The sequence below is a fragment of the Sciurus carolinensis genome, chromosome 3 (genome assembly GCF_902686445.1).
Source record: "Sciurus carolinensis chromosome 3, mSciCar1.2, whole genome shotgun sequence".
NCBI classification, from domain to species: domain Eukaryota; kingdom Metazoa; phylum Chordata; class Mammalia; order Rodentia; family Sciuridae; genus Sciurus; species Sciurus carolinensis.
Window position 1 is genome coordinate 156,583,810 of NC_062215.1, and position 16,331 is coordinate 156,600,140.

The 16,331-nt window shown below is 33.2% G+C and overlaps 1 protein-coding gene across 5 annotated transcripts in view; it reads right to left on the reverse strand.

Moving 5' to 3' along the window:
• Kansl1l (KAT8 regulatory NSL complex subunit 1 like) overlaps positions 1-16,331 on the reverse strand; it is a 132,821-nt gene that overhangs the window by 18,767 nt on the left and 97,723 nt on the right. For all 5 annotated transcript variants that reach the window (XM_047544038.1, XM_047544039.1, XM_047544036.1 and 2 more), the window contains exon 7: positions 786-948. In XM_047544038.1, coding sequence (XP_047399994.1) covers positions 786-948 — 163 coding nt within the window. The remainder of the gene's footprint in view (positions 1-785; positions 949-16,331) is intronic.

Genomic DNA, 16,331 nt, shown 5'->3' on the forward strand with positions numbered 1-16,331 from the left:
TTATTAAATGAATGCAGGGAAGGATGAATAACCCTAACTAGTAAATTGGTAAAGAAGCTAATCTTATTTGTTAGTTTGGAATGTTTTACAGAATTGGAGGATATTTTATACTAGCTTTCAAGATTATTTCAACAGAAATGAATTTGCTAATAAGAAAACAGGCAGTAAAAAGTAATGACAAGGAGCATGGTTCTGGAGAATGACTCTCAGATCAATTGGTTCCATAATTTACTAGCTGCATAATCATCGATAATGGATATAAGCTTAATTTTCTCATCTGTAAGATGAAGAGGATGTTAGTGTCTATTCTCACAGGTTATAAGAATTAAACAACAAAATGTAATGTGCATAGTATACACAGGGTCCAATGTATGCTAAAACCAAATGTTAGCTGCATTATTATCCTTGTATTTTTTCTTCCTACTATGAAGGTTTTCTCAAAGATGGACTAAAATAACTTCTGTTAGGAACTTACTGTAAAGAATGGCATAACTATGATGCCATTCTAATATGGATAAGGAATGGAAATGTGTATTAAAAAATAGATTACAAAATATAATGTTTTTGGATTTTAAGCAGATTTTGAAAATTTAAAAGATGATTATTTCCACAAATTGAACAGAACATTAACTCCTCATGTGACTAGATTAACTTCTTGTATGAGACTTGTTTAGTTCTAATGATCAAATAATGGATCAAATTTTATTAGATTCCCCATATTTATAAGATTAAATTTTACAATAGGAAATATTCAGAGTTACTTAAGAAATTTTTAAGGGGCTTACCTGATGGCAATGATAGAACAGAATGGAAAGAAGAATCTAACTCTGAAACATGCTCTCTTAACATCTGAGATTTTGAATTATGTTCACAGTTACTCCAAGCTGAAGTTGACTGTAGGTAAGACATTTGTGTAGTGTTTAAAAATGTTTCTTTTGAAGGCAAAGTCTGTAAGGAAAGAAATAATTTAGAAGATTTTATTTTGCTTCAAAATTAAATGCTAGATAGTTAACAAGTAATACAATATCCGAATAACACCAAAAGAAAGTTGTACTTAAGTCACCTGGGAGAAAGAGCTTTAAAATGACATGGAGTAAGTGAGAAAGGCTAATGAAGAATCAGCCATTAATTTGGTAAGGTATGAGCAACCCTTTTCCAGTTTTTCAAAGTGAAAAGCATTGTCCATGAAATGGGCCTTTCTCCCATCTTATCTCAGTAAAGTGAAAATAATTGACAATTTGCAGGTATCATCATTCATTTAGGTCCTACTCACTTTCTTTCAAACTCTGCGATTATCTTCTATGAAAGCCTGAAAAATATAGTTGTTTTCTTCCTAATTTCAGTATTTGCTATTTCAACTACAAAATGGTTTTCAAAATAAAATCAACTTTTATATTAATCATTCCATAGCTGTGCTAAACTTCATTCTAATAATATATCTCTAACTTCTTTTCGTCTTCTGTTAGCAAAACATTTTATCTGCAAATGGAAGCAGCTTAATTTCTTTCATTAAATCCCAATACTTTTATTGTTATTTGGGGGATTCCAATCATATCAGATGGGCTCACTAGTTCAGTAATCATCAAAGAAGATATTCTTATTTTGCTTCTGATTATAACAGGAATGATATTAATTTATCAAAACTAGCAGTGATGTGGACTATAGGCCTTTGATATGTTCTTTGTGAGGATATCTTCCTAGATGACCAAAAGACTTTAAAATATATACATATATATATATATAAATATTGAATTTAATAGTGCTTTTTCTGAACATATCAAAATGACTACATGACTTTTCTTCCTTAATCTCTTAATGTGGTAAATGGCATTAATGGATTTTTAAATGTCAAATCACACTTGATTCCTAATTTTTCAGGAATTTTACTAGGGTTTTATCAAGTTTATTTACTTTTTCAAAGGGTCAACAACTGGGTTCATTGACTTTCTATATTTCATTGATTCTTACACCTTGCTTTCTTCAGGATTAATCAAATATATTCTATTTCCCCCCTGTGTTAACCTGTATTTATGAATTCACTATTCACTTTTCTTTTAGTGGTTTGCCTAGAGATGACAATATGTATCCTTAACCTATTAGCTTTTGTAGTAGAATATGAATTATTCCTTTCACCATTTCCCTAAAAACACTGGGACATTAAAAATCCATTTGCTCTCCTGTTTATTTTTGTGTTATCATTGTTAGGTGTTTTAATTCTACACATCTGTACAACCCCATATAATATATTACCATTATTGTTTTTACCGTCAACATATCTTATGTGTTTATCCTTTTTCACTGCTCTTAGCTACTTCCTTCAATTCTCTACTTCCTTTTCACTTTTGCGATTATATTGTGGATTTGCCACCACTTCAAGATAATGTCTTTTTACTCTGGCTGCCTTCTCTGTTTTCACCTCAGGCTTAAAAGTGTTAGTTTAGTCTGTTGGGCTGTCATAAAAATAACAGAGTAGATGGCTTATAAATAAATTTATTTCTCACAGTTCCAGAGTTAGGAAGTCCTAGATCACAATCTTGGCAAATCTGGTGTCTGGTGGGGGTCTACTTTCTCATTTACAGATGGCTGCATTCTCTCTAGAATGTTACACAGAAGAGGTGGGGCAAAGTGCAGCCCATTTTATAAGTGTATTAATCTCATTCCTTAGGACTCACTCAGATTTAAAGACCTCCCAAAGGTTCCACCTCCAAATACTATCACCCCATTGAGGATTACATTTCCACATGTGAACTTGAGAGAAACATTCAGTAAAGAGCATTCCACCTTGTCCCCCAATTCATTTCCCAGTCACATGAAAAATAATTCCAACAGTCCTCCAAATCTTTTTTTTTTTTTTTTTCCCTTTTGGTACCAGGGATTGAACTGAGGGGCACTTAACCACTGAGCCACATCCCCAGCCCTTTTTTGTATTTATTTAGAGATAGGGTCTCACTGAGTTGCTTAGGACCTCATTAAGTTGCTGAGGATGACTTTGAATTCACAATCCTCCTGCCTCAGCCTCCTGAGTAACTGGGATTATAGGACCATGCCTGGTCTAATCCTTCAAATCATAACTCATTCTAGCATCAATTCAAAAAGTCCAAAATCTCATCTAAATATCACCAAAATCAAATATGGATGAGATTCAAATTATACTTCATCCTGATGCAAATTTTTCTCCACCTGTGAACCAGTGAAACCAGCAAGTTATGTGCTTCCAAATTTTAATAGTGGGACAGGCAGAGGATAGATATTCCTATTCCAAAAGGAAAAAAAAAAAAAAAATAGAAGGGGGAGGGAGGGAGGAAGATCTGTTTAGGTTGCAGGTAACTAAATGAGCTTCCTTTAAAACAAAAAATAATTCCACACATTAGATCAGAACTAATGTACCACATCAACAAGGATATAAAAAAGTCATGATCATCACTATCAACTAAGTAAACCTAATCAACACAGAAAAAATACCAAAATACAGCAGACTATATTTACAAGGGTGCATGGAACATTCACCTAAATAGACTATTTGCTTTCTAATCATAAAACTAATATCAATAAATCTAAAAGGAATGAAATCATACAGAAGATTATTTTAAAATCACAGGGCAATTAAATTAGAAATCAATAATAGTATTTGGAAAATCCCCAAATATTTGGAAATTAAACAATTCTCAAAAGTTCAAGATTAAAGAAGAAATTGTGAGAGATGAGAAGATATTTTGAACTGCAAAATATATTTCACAGAGTTCAGGGTGTTAAAAGTTGTGCTCAAAAGGACGATTAAAGCATTATATGCTTGTATTAGTAAAGAAAAAAAATTTTTCTAAATTTTTACCTTAAAAAGTGAGAAAAAGACAATCCCAAAGTAAACACCATTTACATGATACTACTCAGTTGAATGGCTAAAATTAAAAGGATTGCTAATACTGTTTCAGCAAAGATGGGGAAGAACTGGAACTTTCATGTATTGCTCATAGTAATGTAAAATGATACTATTCAAAATCAGTGACACAAAGTTGTACAGGAATATTAGTAGCAGCTTTATTCATAACAGCCCTAAATCAGCAACAACCCAAATGTCCAAGAGCAGATGAATAAACTGTGATATAGTCACACAATCATTAATCCTCATCCTCCTACTCTTCCCTTTTACCCCCACTGGCAACAATTCTAATGTGTTGATCTCAATTCTTTATTTATATGTTTTATTACTTGTATTGTTCTGAAAATCTCATTCTGGGGTCCACTGTCTATACTTGAGTCAGTGCAAATTTTGAAGTTTCAAAATAACAAGTTGAAATTTTGAGGTTAACTTCAGGAGGCTGAATATCACCTACTGTTAAGACATTTTATATCCTATGTAAAAGCTTTAAATTTGTTTCTATAGAATTATGTGTTCTCCAATGATTCTTAGAAAAACAGTCTGCTTTTGGTAACAGCTTGTTTTATGCTATATTTTTAATTGGTTATTATGTGTCAGAATAGTGTTGGTTCTAACTTTTTTATTCTATTGGGTTTTGTACAAAATTATTTCAATTAAAAATAATACTTTATTCCATCCATAGGTTCAAAATTATTTTCCTTCAATTTTGGTGATACCATTGCATTGTCACCTACCATCTAGAGTCACTCGGGATTTCAAGGGCAGTCATTATTACCCATTGTAGATCATGTTTTTTTTTTTTGTTTTTTTTTTTTGTTTTTTTTTTTTTTTACTGTTGGTAGCTTTGTTTTCTCTTCAAAAGTTTTTAGATGTTATGTTCTATTCAGAACTTTCATGAGAATCTTTTAAGAGTAGGCTATTATTTTAATTCATAATTAACTCAGCAATTAATGGGCCTATTCAAACTGAAAACACATTTTTTTAAGGTTTGGGAAATATGCATGTGTACTTTTTCTCTGTACTGGGAAATTCCCACTTCTAAAGTTTAATTCTAGGAATTTTATTTTTAATTTATAAAGGCATATTTTTGTTTCACGATTGCTTTTTTACAATATGCTGTTCTAGGAGTTATTTTCTGTTCTAAAATTATCTGTTTCCACCAAGGTCTGCTATTTTCTTTGATCTTTCTCTTGTTCCTAGGTTTTACTCATATGATTAAGATCAGGTAATCCAAAAAGATGTAGGACTATCCTGTCGAAAATAAGCTCCTTTCCCCAGAACTCTTCTATCTCCTCCCCCAAGATTTCCTGAACGTCAAGATTTTTTTTCCAGTACTTTGGAAGTATAGAAACATGTTAGTTCCTCAAAAATTCTCCTGAACATGTAATACTAGATAATAAAGTAATATTTAGAAGAAATAAATAAACGAAAAAAAACTGAATCATTTTATAACTTCAAATGAGGAAGAAATTTTGAACTGACTCAAAATGCAGATGCCATTTTAATAAAAAGACTGATAAATTCAACTACATATAAATTACACTTCTGAATGGAAAGAAAACATGGAAGATGAAAGACAGGAAAAGTCATAAAAAGGTCAAATTTCCTTTATATATGCATATATGAGAAAAGTACATAATAAAAATGTAATTTTCCTATGCTATATGAAGCACTCCTACAAATGAATAAGAAAAATGTAACAAGTATACAACAGAAAAATGGACAGAAGATATAATCAATCAGTAAAGAGAAAAAAAACAGTTCTTTAATAGTGCAATACTGGAAGATAATCTGATAAATGCCAACTGAACTATAATGTAACAGCATGTTTTCTGACTACTCAACCGTGTTCTATAAAGGCCCAAGACATTAATAATTTACTGTGTTATAAAGATGTAAGGAAACAGGCACTTTAACACAATGTTGGTGGTAATGTAATTTGGTTCAATTCCATAGAGGGTAATTTGGCAAAAAAAAAAAAAAAAAAAAAAAAAAAATATATATATATATATATATATATATATATATATGTACAAACTCATCCTAACAACTAAGCTTCTGGGACTCTTTCCAATAGATATACTCACAAACATGTAAAATGAACTTAACATGATACAGGGCATGTATGAAAACCCCACAAAAAATGCTAACCAAAAGAAAAAGGAAAAAACTCAAATTACTAAAATTCAAGATGAAAAAGGAAATATTACCACAGATACTAATGAAATCCAGGGGATGATCAGAAATTAGTTTGAAAATTTAAACTTCAATAACCTAGAAAATCTTTTAAGAAATGGACAAATTCCTAGAAACATACGACTTAACCAAACTGAACCAGGAGGAAACAGAAAACTTAAACAGATCTATTTCAAGTAGTGAAAGTGAAGATGCTGTCAAATGCCAACCAATGAAGAAAATACCAGGACCAGATGGATTCTCAGTCAAATTTACCTGACCTAAAGGAAGAACTAATACCAATCCTCAAATTATGTCATGAAATAGGAGTGAACTCTTCAAAACACATTCTGTGAAGCCGGTATCACACTGTTACCAAATCAGACAAAGACACATCAAGGAAAGAAAACTTCAGACCAAAATTCTTGATAAACATAGATGCAAAAATTCTTAACAGAATATTGGCAAACTACATACAAAAACCCATGTAAAAGATAGTGCACCATGAGCAAGTGGGTTTAATCCCAGGGATGCAAGGAAAGTTCAACATATGGAAATTAATAAATGTAATTCACCACATAAATAGACTTAGAGACAAAAATCACATGATTATCTCAATAGATGAAGAAAAAGCATTTGACAAAGTACAGCATCCATTCATGTTTAAAACACTAGGAAAACTAGTGATAAAAAGTAGATACCTCAATATTTAAAAGGTAATATATGACAAACCCAAGACCAACATTATTCTGAAAGGAGAAAAACTAAAAGCATTTCCTCTAAAAATATGAATAAGACAGGGATGCTTACTTTCCCCACTCCTATCACATAGTAACATAGTACTTTTTTTTTTTCTTACAGTGCTGGGATTGAACCCAGGGCCTTGTGCTTGTGATACAAGCACTCTACTAATTAAGCTATATCCTCAGCCCTCAACATAGTCCTTGAAACTACAGCCACAGCAATTAGGCAAGATAAGGAAATTAAAGGCATACAACTGGAAAAAGAAGAGCTAAAATATGTGTTGGTTGATGACATGATCCTATATGTAGAAGACCAAAAAGCCCTGTCAGAAAACTTCTAGAACTCATAAATGAGTTCAAAATTCAGCAAAGTAGCAGGACACAAAATAAACACCCATTAATCAATTGCATTCCTATACTCCAGTGATAAAGTTTCTGAAAAAGAAATTAGGAAAACCATCCAATTCGCAAGAGTTCAAAAATAAAAATAAAATACTTGGGAATCATTCCAACAAAAGAGATGAAGGACCTTAACAATGAAAACTATAGAACACTAAAGAAAGAAACTGAAGAAGACCTCAGAAGATGGAAAGTTCTCCCATGTTCTTGGATAGGCAGAATTAATATTATCAAAATAGCTGTACTACTAAAAGCACATACAAATTCAGTGCAGTTCCCATCAAAATTCCAACGATGTTCTTCATGGAAATAGATAAGGCAAGTCATGAAATTCATTTGGGAAAATAAGAGACCGAGAATAGCTGAAACAATCCTCAGTCAAAAACAAATGAAGCAGGAGGTGTTGCTATACAAGACCTCAAATTATACCACACATTAACAAAAATGGCATGGTATCAGTACCAAAACAGGAATGAAGACCAATGGAATAGAGTAGAAAACAGGGAGACAAACCCACATAAATACAGTTATCTCATACTAGAAAAAAGTGCCAAAAACATACACTGGAAAAAAGATAGCCTTTGTAATAAATGATGCTGGAACTGGAAATCCATATGTAGTAGAATGAAGTTTAACCCCTATTTCTCACCCTGCACAGAACAACTCAAAGTGGATCAAAATCCTAGAAATTGGACCAGACCCCTTTCACCTGCTAGAAGAAAATGTAGGCCCAACACTCCATGTTGGCTCAGGAACTCATTTCCTTAAGACTCCTAAAATGCAAGAAGCAAAATAAAAAATCAATAAATAGGATGGCATCAAATTAAAAAGTTTCACAGCAAAGGGAACAATCAAGAGCATGAAGAGAGTACCTTAAGAATGGGAGAAAATATTTACCACCTGCTCCTCAGGTAGGATGTTAATATCCAAGATACACAAAGAACTTAAAACACCAAAAATAAATAACCCAGTCAATAAATGGGCAAAGAAAAGACACTTACCAAAAAAAGAAATAGGAATGGCCAACAGGTATTTGAAAAAATGTTCAACATCTCTAGCAATTACAGGAATGCAAATTAAAACAACACAGATTTCATCTTACTCCAGTCAGAATGGCAATTTTCAAAAATACATGTAACAAGTGTTGATGAGGATGTGGGGAAAAGTGTACAGTCATACATTAGTGAGACTGCAAACTGGTGCAATCACTCCGGAAACCAGTATGGAGATTCCTTGAAAAAAGGAGGAATGGAATCACTCTTTGTCCTGGTTATGCCACTCCTTGGTATATATCCAAGGGATTTAAAAATAGCATCTACAGTGACACAGGCACTCCAATGTTTATAGCAGCACAATTCTTAATATCTAAGCTATGGAACCAACCTAGGTGCCCTTCAAGAGATGAATGGGTAAGAAAATGTGGTATATATACACAATGAAGTGTTTGTTACTCTGTCACAAAGAATAATGACTTTATGACATTTGCTGGTAAACTGATGGATCTGGACCCATGCTAAGTGAAATAAGCCAGTCCCCAAAAAACCAAAGGTCAAATATTTTCTGTGATTTGTGGGAGCTAATCCATAATAAGGGGTGGGAGGACACAACAGAAAGAATACAAGTTCAGTGGCATAGACAAAAGGGAATGAAGGGAAGGGAGTGGGGAAAAAGACAGTAGAATGAATCTAACATAACTTTACTATGTACCGAAGTGAATCACCACTGTGTATATATCCACAAGAAATTAATTTTTTAAAAATACTATGAGCAAATGGCAGAAAGATCAGTAGAGTAAAGGGAAGTGGGGAGTGAATTCGAATAAGATATACTCCATGCTTTTTATCATGTCAAATGGATTCTACTGTCATGTATAATTAAAAAGAACCAATAAAAAATAAAAATAAATGTAACACTTAAGAAGAAAACATCATAATGGAAATCTAACATTTCCAGATTTCAAAACATACTTACAGTAATAAAAACAGTGTGCTACAGGCATATGAGTAGACAGACCAATGGGTTAGAACCGAAGGCCTAGAAATAAGCCCAGAACTGATTTTGACAGGGGCACCAGGATGATTCATTGGAGAAAAAAAATGTGCTAGGACAACCAGGTGTCCACGGTGAGAAAGCAAAATGAATTCCTATCTCATAACAAATATAAAAATTAACTAAAAATGGACCCATGACCTAAATTGAAAAGTTAAAACCATAAGTATTTTGTAAGAAAATGGGGGTAAATCTTCACCGTCTTGGTATTGGCAACGGGGTCTGATATTTCACCAATAACAGGGGAAAAAAAGAAACAATAGATGAGTCGGAATTTGGAAATTTTTAAATTCTGTGCATCAATTTACTCAAGTGTATAAGGACAGTCTATAGAAGGAAGAAAATATTTGCAGATAATATTATTTGATAAGGGTTGAATATTGAGAATATATAAAGAATTCAACAAAATAACTCCATTGAAAAATAGGCCAAATTAGTCACCTGAGTGTGGCAGGTGACCAGGATGGTATTGTGGGAGTGTCAGCAAAGCAGTATAAGGTTCCTAGTGGCTGTAGCCAGTAGCTGCCAATACACATGCTGCAACAGGATGCCCCTTCTGTAGGAGGTGCCCCTCTTGCCATGGCAACCTACCTGCCTATACCGTCATGCCGGGGTTGTCTCTTCACCACTGAGTTTCTTGAAAGAAGGAATCATGTCTTCCTCATTTTAGTATCCCTAGCATCTAGTAGTTCCTGATAATAGTTTAAGATGAATTTTGGTACACTGCCACTGCTTCACCATGGTCTGATAGTAGTAACAGCCATAGTGGAAGGTTGCAGGTACAGGTAACTGTTCCTAGTGCCAAACTAAAAGAAAAAAGAACTGGTTTTCTAATATATAGAAATAGTTATAGATGGAGGAAATTTAAAAACAGCAGAATCCATTAGTTCTAATCCAAAATGGGATGAACAGCTAACCCTAGATGTGACCCCACAGACTACTGGAATTTCAAGTTTGTAGTCATCATACTTTAAAGGCAAGAGCTTTATTAGTTAAAATCAACAACAGTTTTGAAACAAGGTCTGTTAATGCATAATAGAAAACAAAGCTTTCCTCGGAAAACAACAATGGCATAGTGCAAACTGGTAAGTTGACAACTGTGCTTGATGGATTGGTAACCGGGCAAGAAAATCAACCATCTCCAGTCAAAATATGGCAAAATGGTGATACTTTACATAATAGAGCCTTCACCAAGAACATGTATCATATTGGTTTTAGAAGGTAAGAATAGGATAGATAAGTCATGTACCCACAGTGTCATCCAAAACTCATCCTGTTCATATGTAGTAATGGAGACAATACACCATCTCTCTTAGGTTGCTACCAGACCCAAAAATACACCAGCTCCAAAATCACATCTGACTGACACTGTTAATGGAGCATCATTCTCATATGCACCACATGATAATGCTTCCACCATGGGTATTCCAGTAGCATTGAAGAAACCACCTTTATTTTAAATTATACTAGCACTACCATCAAAAATCCTCCCATTCAAGAGATACTGGCTTCAATCACAACAAACGTATTCCTTCTACCAGTGTAGAATTGGGATCTGAAACTAGGAGCATATTAGTCCATGACTCCTCCAATACTGAAAATAGTTCTGCTTTAGAAAATGAAGGTAGCCATCTGGATGGGCAAAACCTGTACAGCAGCAATCTGGAAATGCCAACACACAATCTTTGCCAACAGGGTGGAAACAGAAAGGATCCTCATGGTAGAAGTATTATGTAACCAGTGTAGTGGCACATGCCTGTAATCCCAGCAACTCAGGAGGCTCACAAGTTCAAGGCTAACCTGGGTAATTTAGCAAGACCCTGTATTAAAATTTTAACAAAAAATAAATAAAAACTATAAAAGGGAATGTAGCTTAGTAGTAGAGCAGCTATAGATTTAATCCCTAGTACTGAGTTTAAAAAAAAAAATTGTGTGGCTCATAATGCCTAAACTACCACATGGGAGAAAGTACAAACTTCACCTGAAAGTTAAGAAGAATTGATGATCATGGGAGTTTACATGGATCATAACCCCAGAACAACAACATGGCAGCAGTCCCCTAGGGAATCCATTCAAAATTTTTGAAAAGTTGCAATCTCAGGGGAACCAACTTCAGAGAGTTAGGTAACAGTCCAACCAATGGTACCTCTTTATTCAGCTTCAATGTTAGCTGCAGAAAATGACCCATATGGTTTTGCCACCAGGCTTGGGGGAAAAAAAGAGTGGATTCGGTAGGTTTTATTTAATGAATCCTAACAAAAACAACTTAATGGGAAGATCCAAGAATTCAAGGCTTATAGAATGAACTCCCACCAGAAGGCTAGGAAATTAGGTATGCTTGGGAAAGTGTTAATAATTTTGTTGATCATAAAACAAGAATAGCATTCAAAGATTATCATGATGGGAAGTCATCTGTAAGTAAAGACAGTTCACAAATTGCTTTTGAATACAACTTCAGGTGGACACTTGCTCATTTTCATTTTTTGTGCCAGTCTTATGCACTACCCATTGATCACAGAACAATGTGTCCTAGTAGATATTATTTGAAGATGCCATCCAACCAGCTGGTGCATTAAAACCTTATAACTTGAGAAGATGATATATAATATTTAGAGTAGAAGATGGACTTGATTATAGTGACCTACCAAGAGAATTGCTTTTCTTGCTTTCACATGAAGTTTTGAACCCAGTGTATTGCTATTTTGAGTATATAGGCAAAACCAACTATTTCTACAGAGAAATCCAGCAACAACCATTGCTTACTTTATTGCTTACTTTATTGCAATGGCACTATTTCACGGCAAGGTTTTAGATAGTGGTTTCTCTTTAGCATTCTAAAATTGTAGGTTAAGTAAAAAAATAAACCTTAAACATTAAGGATTTAGAATCTATTGATACTGAATTTTATAATTTCCTAATCTGGATAAGACACAAGAACACTGAAGTATGTTGCTTAGAAATGTACTTTTCTGTTGAGATGGAGATTTGTGGCAGTTACTCCACATGACCTAATATTGAAAGATCCAATATCCTGGTGTCTGATGAGAATGAAGATGAATATATGGTTTAATGACAGAAGAGTATTGTCTCAAGGAGTACAGGAATAAACTGAAGCTTTCCTTGGTGGTTTTTTTTTTTTTTTTTAAAGATTTTTTAAATGAAACAACCATTTTTTTAGACCTTTATTTATTTTTATGTGGTGTTGAAGATCAAACCCAGTACCTCACACATGCTAAGCAAGCACTCTACCACTGAGCTATAGCCCCAGCCCTCCTTGATGGTTTTAATGAAGTTGTTCCATTTCACTGGCTAGAATACTTTGATAAATAAAGAACTGGAGGTTATGTTGTATGGCATGCAGGAGATTAACTTGGAAGACTAGCAGAGAAATATCATTTTTCAATATCATACAAGTGATAGCAAGCAAAGAACCTGTTGAGGAAGTTTATGAAAGAGACAATGAGGTAAGAATGACTTTGTCATTGGAACTTGGTGCTTACTTCTAGGAGGATTTGCTGAGCTCATGAGAAGTAATGTACCTCAAAAGTTTTGTGTTGAAAAAGTTGGCAAAGACATCTGATTACCAAGAAGCCATACATGTTTTTATCACTTGGATCTACCACCATAATATTTATGAATAATTAAAGGAAAAACTTATTTTTGTAGAAGAGACAGGGATTTGGATGAGAATGAATGTCGCTTCTTGTCTTGGTGGAGCTCTTGCATTTAAATACTCCAGCCAAGAAAAATTACATAGGCCAAAACACCTGATAATAACAACTCAGAGAAGCAAAATTTATTTTAGGCTCACAGTTTCAGAGGTCTTGGTACATGGTCAGCAGACTTCATTGCTCTGGGCCTCAGGTGAGGGAGAACATCATGGCAGAAGGACATGCAAAAGAAAGCTGCTCATCTCTCAGAACTCAGAGAGAGAGAGAGAGATGGAACCAGAAACAAAATATCCCTAAGTGATCCATTTCCTCTAGTCGTACCCCCAACTACCTACAGTTACCACCTAGTAATCCATGCAAATTTATTAATCCACTAAGTGGATTAATATACTGATTAGTTTACAGGTATCATAATAATTTGATCATTATACCTACATTAATACAGGAGCTTCTGGGGAACACTTTGTATGCAAACCACAACAGATAGTACATATAAGCTGTTCATTTTTTTTACAATAAATATTCTGAACCTCTCAAAATATGTTTTCCATAAAAATATTCAAAACAGTTTATCATTTTATACTTATTGCTCCCTTCAAATGACTGAGCAGGAAAAAGATCATCCTTAAATTCTGAAGCAAGAAACATCATTAACAATGAATATATAGCTATATAAGTGTCAGTTGAGAAATATCCCCTCTTTGCTTCACTTACTAGCAATGCATGAAAACATAACTTACTTGGTAACTTACATGCAAATCAATTTCTAGATTCAATAACATTTATTTTGTTATAGAGATTGGAAAGAATTCATTGAGCAACATAAATGTATGTTTTTTACTTTGAGATGCTAGGTATTTGTGGAATTAAAGAATCAGGCATTTCTGTACTTTGTTTTTAAAATCTATATGTTCTTCAAATTTAATTCATAATAAACTGATGAATTTTGATACTTCAAAACATATTTTAAGATGGGGAAAATATCAGAAAAGGCATTTCTCCAAAGAAGATATATAAATGACCAGTAAACACATGAAAAGATGCTCAACATCATTCATTAGTCATTAGGGAAAGGCAAATCAAAACCACAGTGGGTCCAATGTCATACCCACTAGGATGTCAATAATAACAAAAGTATTATTGAGGTTTTGGAGAAATTGTGAACTTCATTGCTGGTGGTAATGAAATAGGTTCAGCCACCATGAAAAACTAGTAGTATATAATTATAATAGAATATTATTCTATCATAAAAAGGAAAGAAGCACTGATATATCTACAATTTAGATGAATCTCAAAAACAGTATACTAAGTCACAAAAGGATGGATTCACATTATCTAACTCCATGTACATGAAATATTCAGAATAGATAAATTCAGAGCATGGTGGTTGCCAGGGACTGTGAATATAGGTAAATGGAGAAAACCCACTTAATAGGTGAGGAGTTTATCCCTGGAATGATGAAAATGTTTTGGAACTAGATAGAGGTAGTGGTTGCAAACTTGTAAATGTACTTAAAAGCCATTGAGTTGTTCACTTTAAAATGTTTAATTTTATGGAATATGAATTTTATTCCAATAATTTTAAAATTTTAAAAACTATGAATTGATACATAATATAATTATTTGAACCATTGCTTGTAAAAGCAAAGCCTGTAAATAACCAAAGTATTCATCCCCAGAAGACTGGTTAAACAACTTTATGCTAAAATACTATACAAAAGAATGAGGAAACTCTTTATCATGGACCAGTGGTCCAATGGATAATGCATTTGATTATGGATCAGAATAAGGACATTTTTCACAAATGTGAAAAAAAAAAGTTCTCTAAGATGCACCATTAACTGTGGGAAAGAGACAGCAGTTTACACAGTGTGCTAATATTTGTTAACATGTGGATACAAATTCACTTACATGTGTATACAAATATCCAGAATGATATACTAGATGCTAAAAACACTGGTACTGTGTCAGGGGGTGGGTAGCAGAACAAGGAGGGACAAAGACTTTTAACTTATGTATTTTCAATTATTTCATTTTCAATCACATTAATTATTCAAACAAAAAGTCATGCTTTTGAAAGTCTTAAGTAATTTTCATCTACAGAATTTTAAGTTTTTAAAATTTAAAATGATTAACTATATATAAGAACATAAAGTTATTTAAGACTTAAATGTACAGCCAGGCACGTGGTGCATTCCTGTAATCCCAGTTACTTGGGAGGCTGAGACAGGGGGATCACAAGTTTGAAGCCAGCATCAGCAACTTAGTGAGGCCCTAAGTAACTGAGTGAAACCTTGTTTCAAGATTTAAAATGAAGAGGGCTGGGGATGTAGTTCAGTGGTAACTGAACTCCAGTACCCCAACCCCAAAGCCTTATACAATGTCATAAATAAGGTCATCATATGTAATTCTAAACCAGATGAATAGAACATTACCTGCATTTCAAAGGCCCCTCTGTAGCCTTAACTGCAAATCCCTTCATTTTAAAAGAGTAACTATAATGTAATTTGTAAACTACTCAACTTGTTTTTTTATATTTTAATTTTCTATTTATCCCTAACTTCATTAAATTTATTTTTACTTTTTTTAAACTTACATAAATTGAATTCATCCATATTTGCTGCATGTTTTGTATACATTGTGATACAGAATTGTTACATGAATATATGAAATTATCAATTTTATTATGGATAGACTATGGATTGCATCTAGTTTGTAGTTATAACAGTGCTACCTCTGGACACTGATCTGTATATCCTACTGATGCACCAAATCACACACTATTCTAGGATATCTTTTAGAAAAATCTTTCTAAAAGCATAGCCCTAAATTATAGCACATCTGTCTTCAGTTTTACTAGAAAATACCAATTTGCCAATGTGCTTATACCAGTTACTCTCCCACAGTACTACATAAGCATTCCCATTATCCAACTTCTAACCAAAACTTGATATTAATTTATTTTTTAAAATTTCCAGTTGGTGGTAAGAAAATAGCACTTCATTGTCTTAATTTGCATTTTTCAAATCACAAATGAGGTGACCACTTTTTAAATTTGTGCATTGATAGAATCTTTTATGAAATGGTATGTTCAAATCTTTTGCTTATATTTAATTGACATTTTCTTTAGGTAGTTCTTTATAGTCTGTGAGTTCTATGATGGTTGTGTGTGAGAAATCTCTTTCCCACATGGTTGCTGGGTCTTCACTTTGTTTTTTGAATAAATGTTCATAGTTTTAATGAAGTTAATTTTATAATTTTATAAATTTTTATAAGGATATTTTACCCTGAGACCATAATGTATTCTATATTAGTTTGTGAAACACCTTTTAATGTTTCCTTTCATATTTAATTCTATATTCTACCTATGGATGATATGATTTATACAAGGGAGAGAAATCCACTGCATTTTTCCTC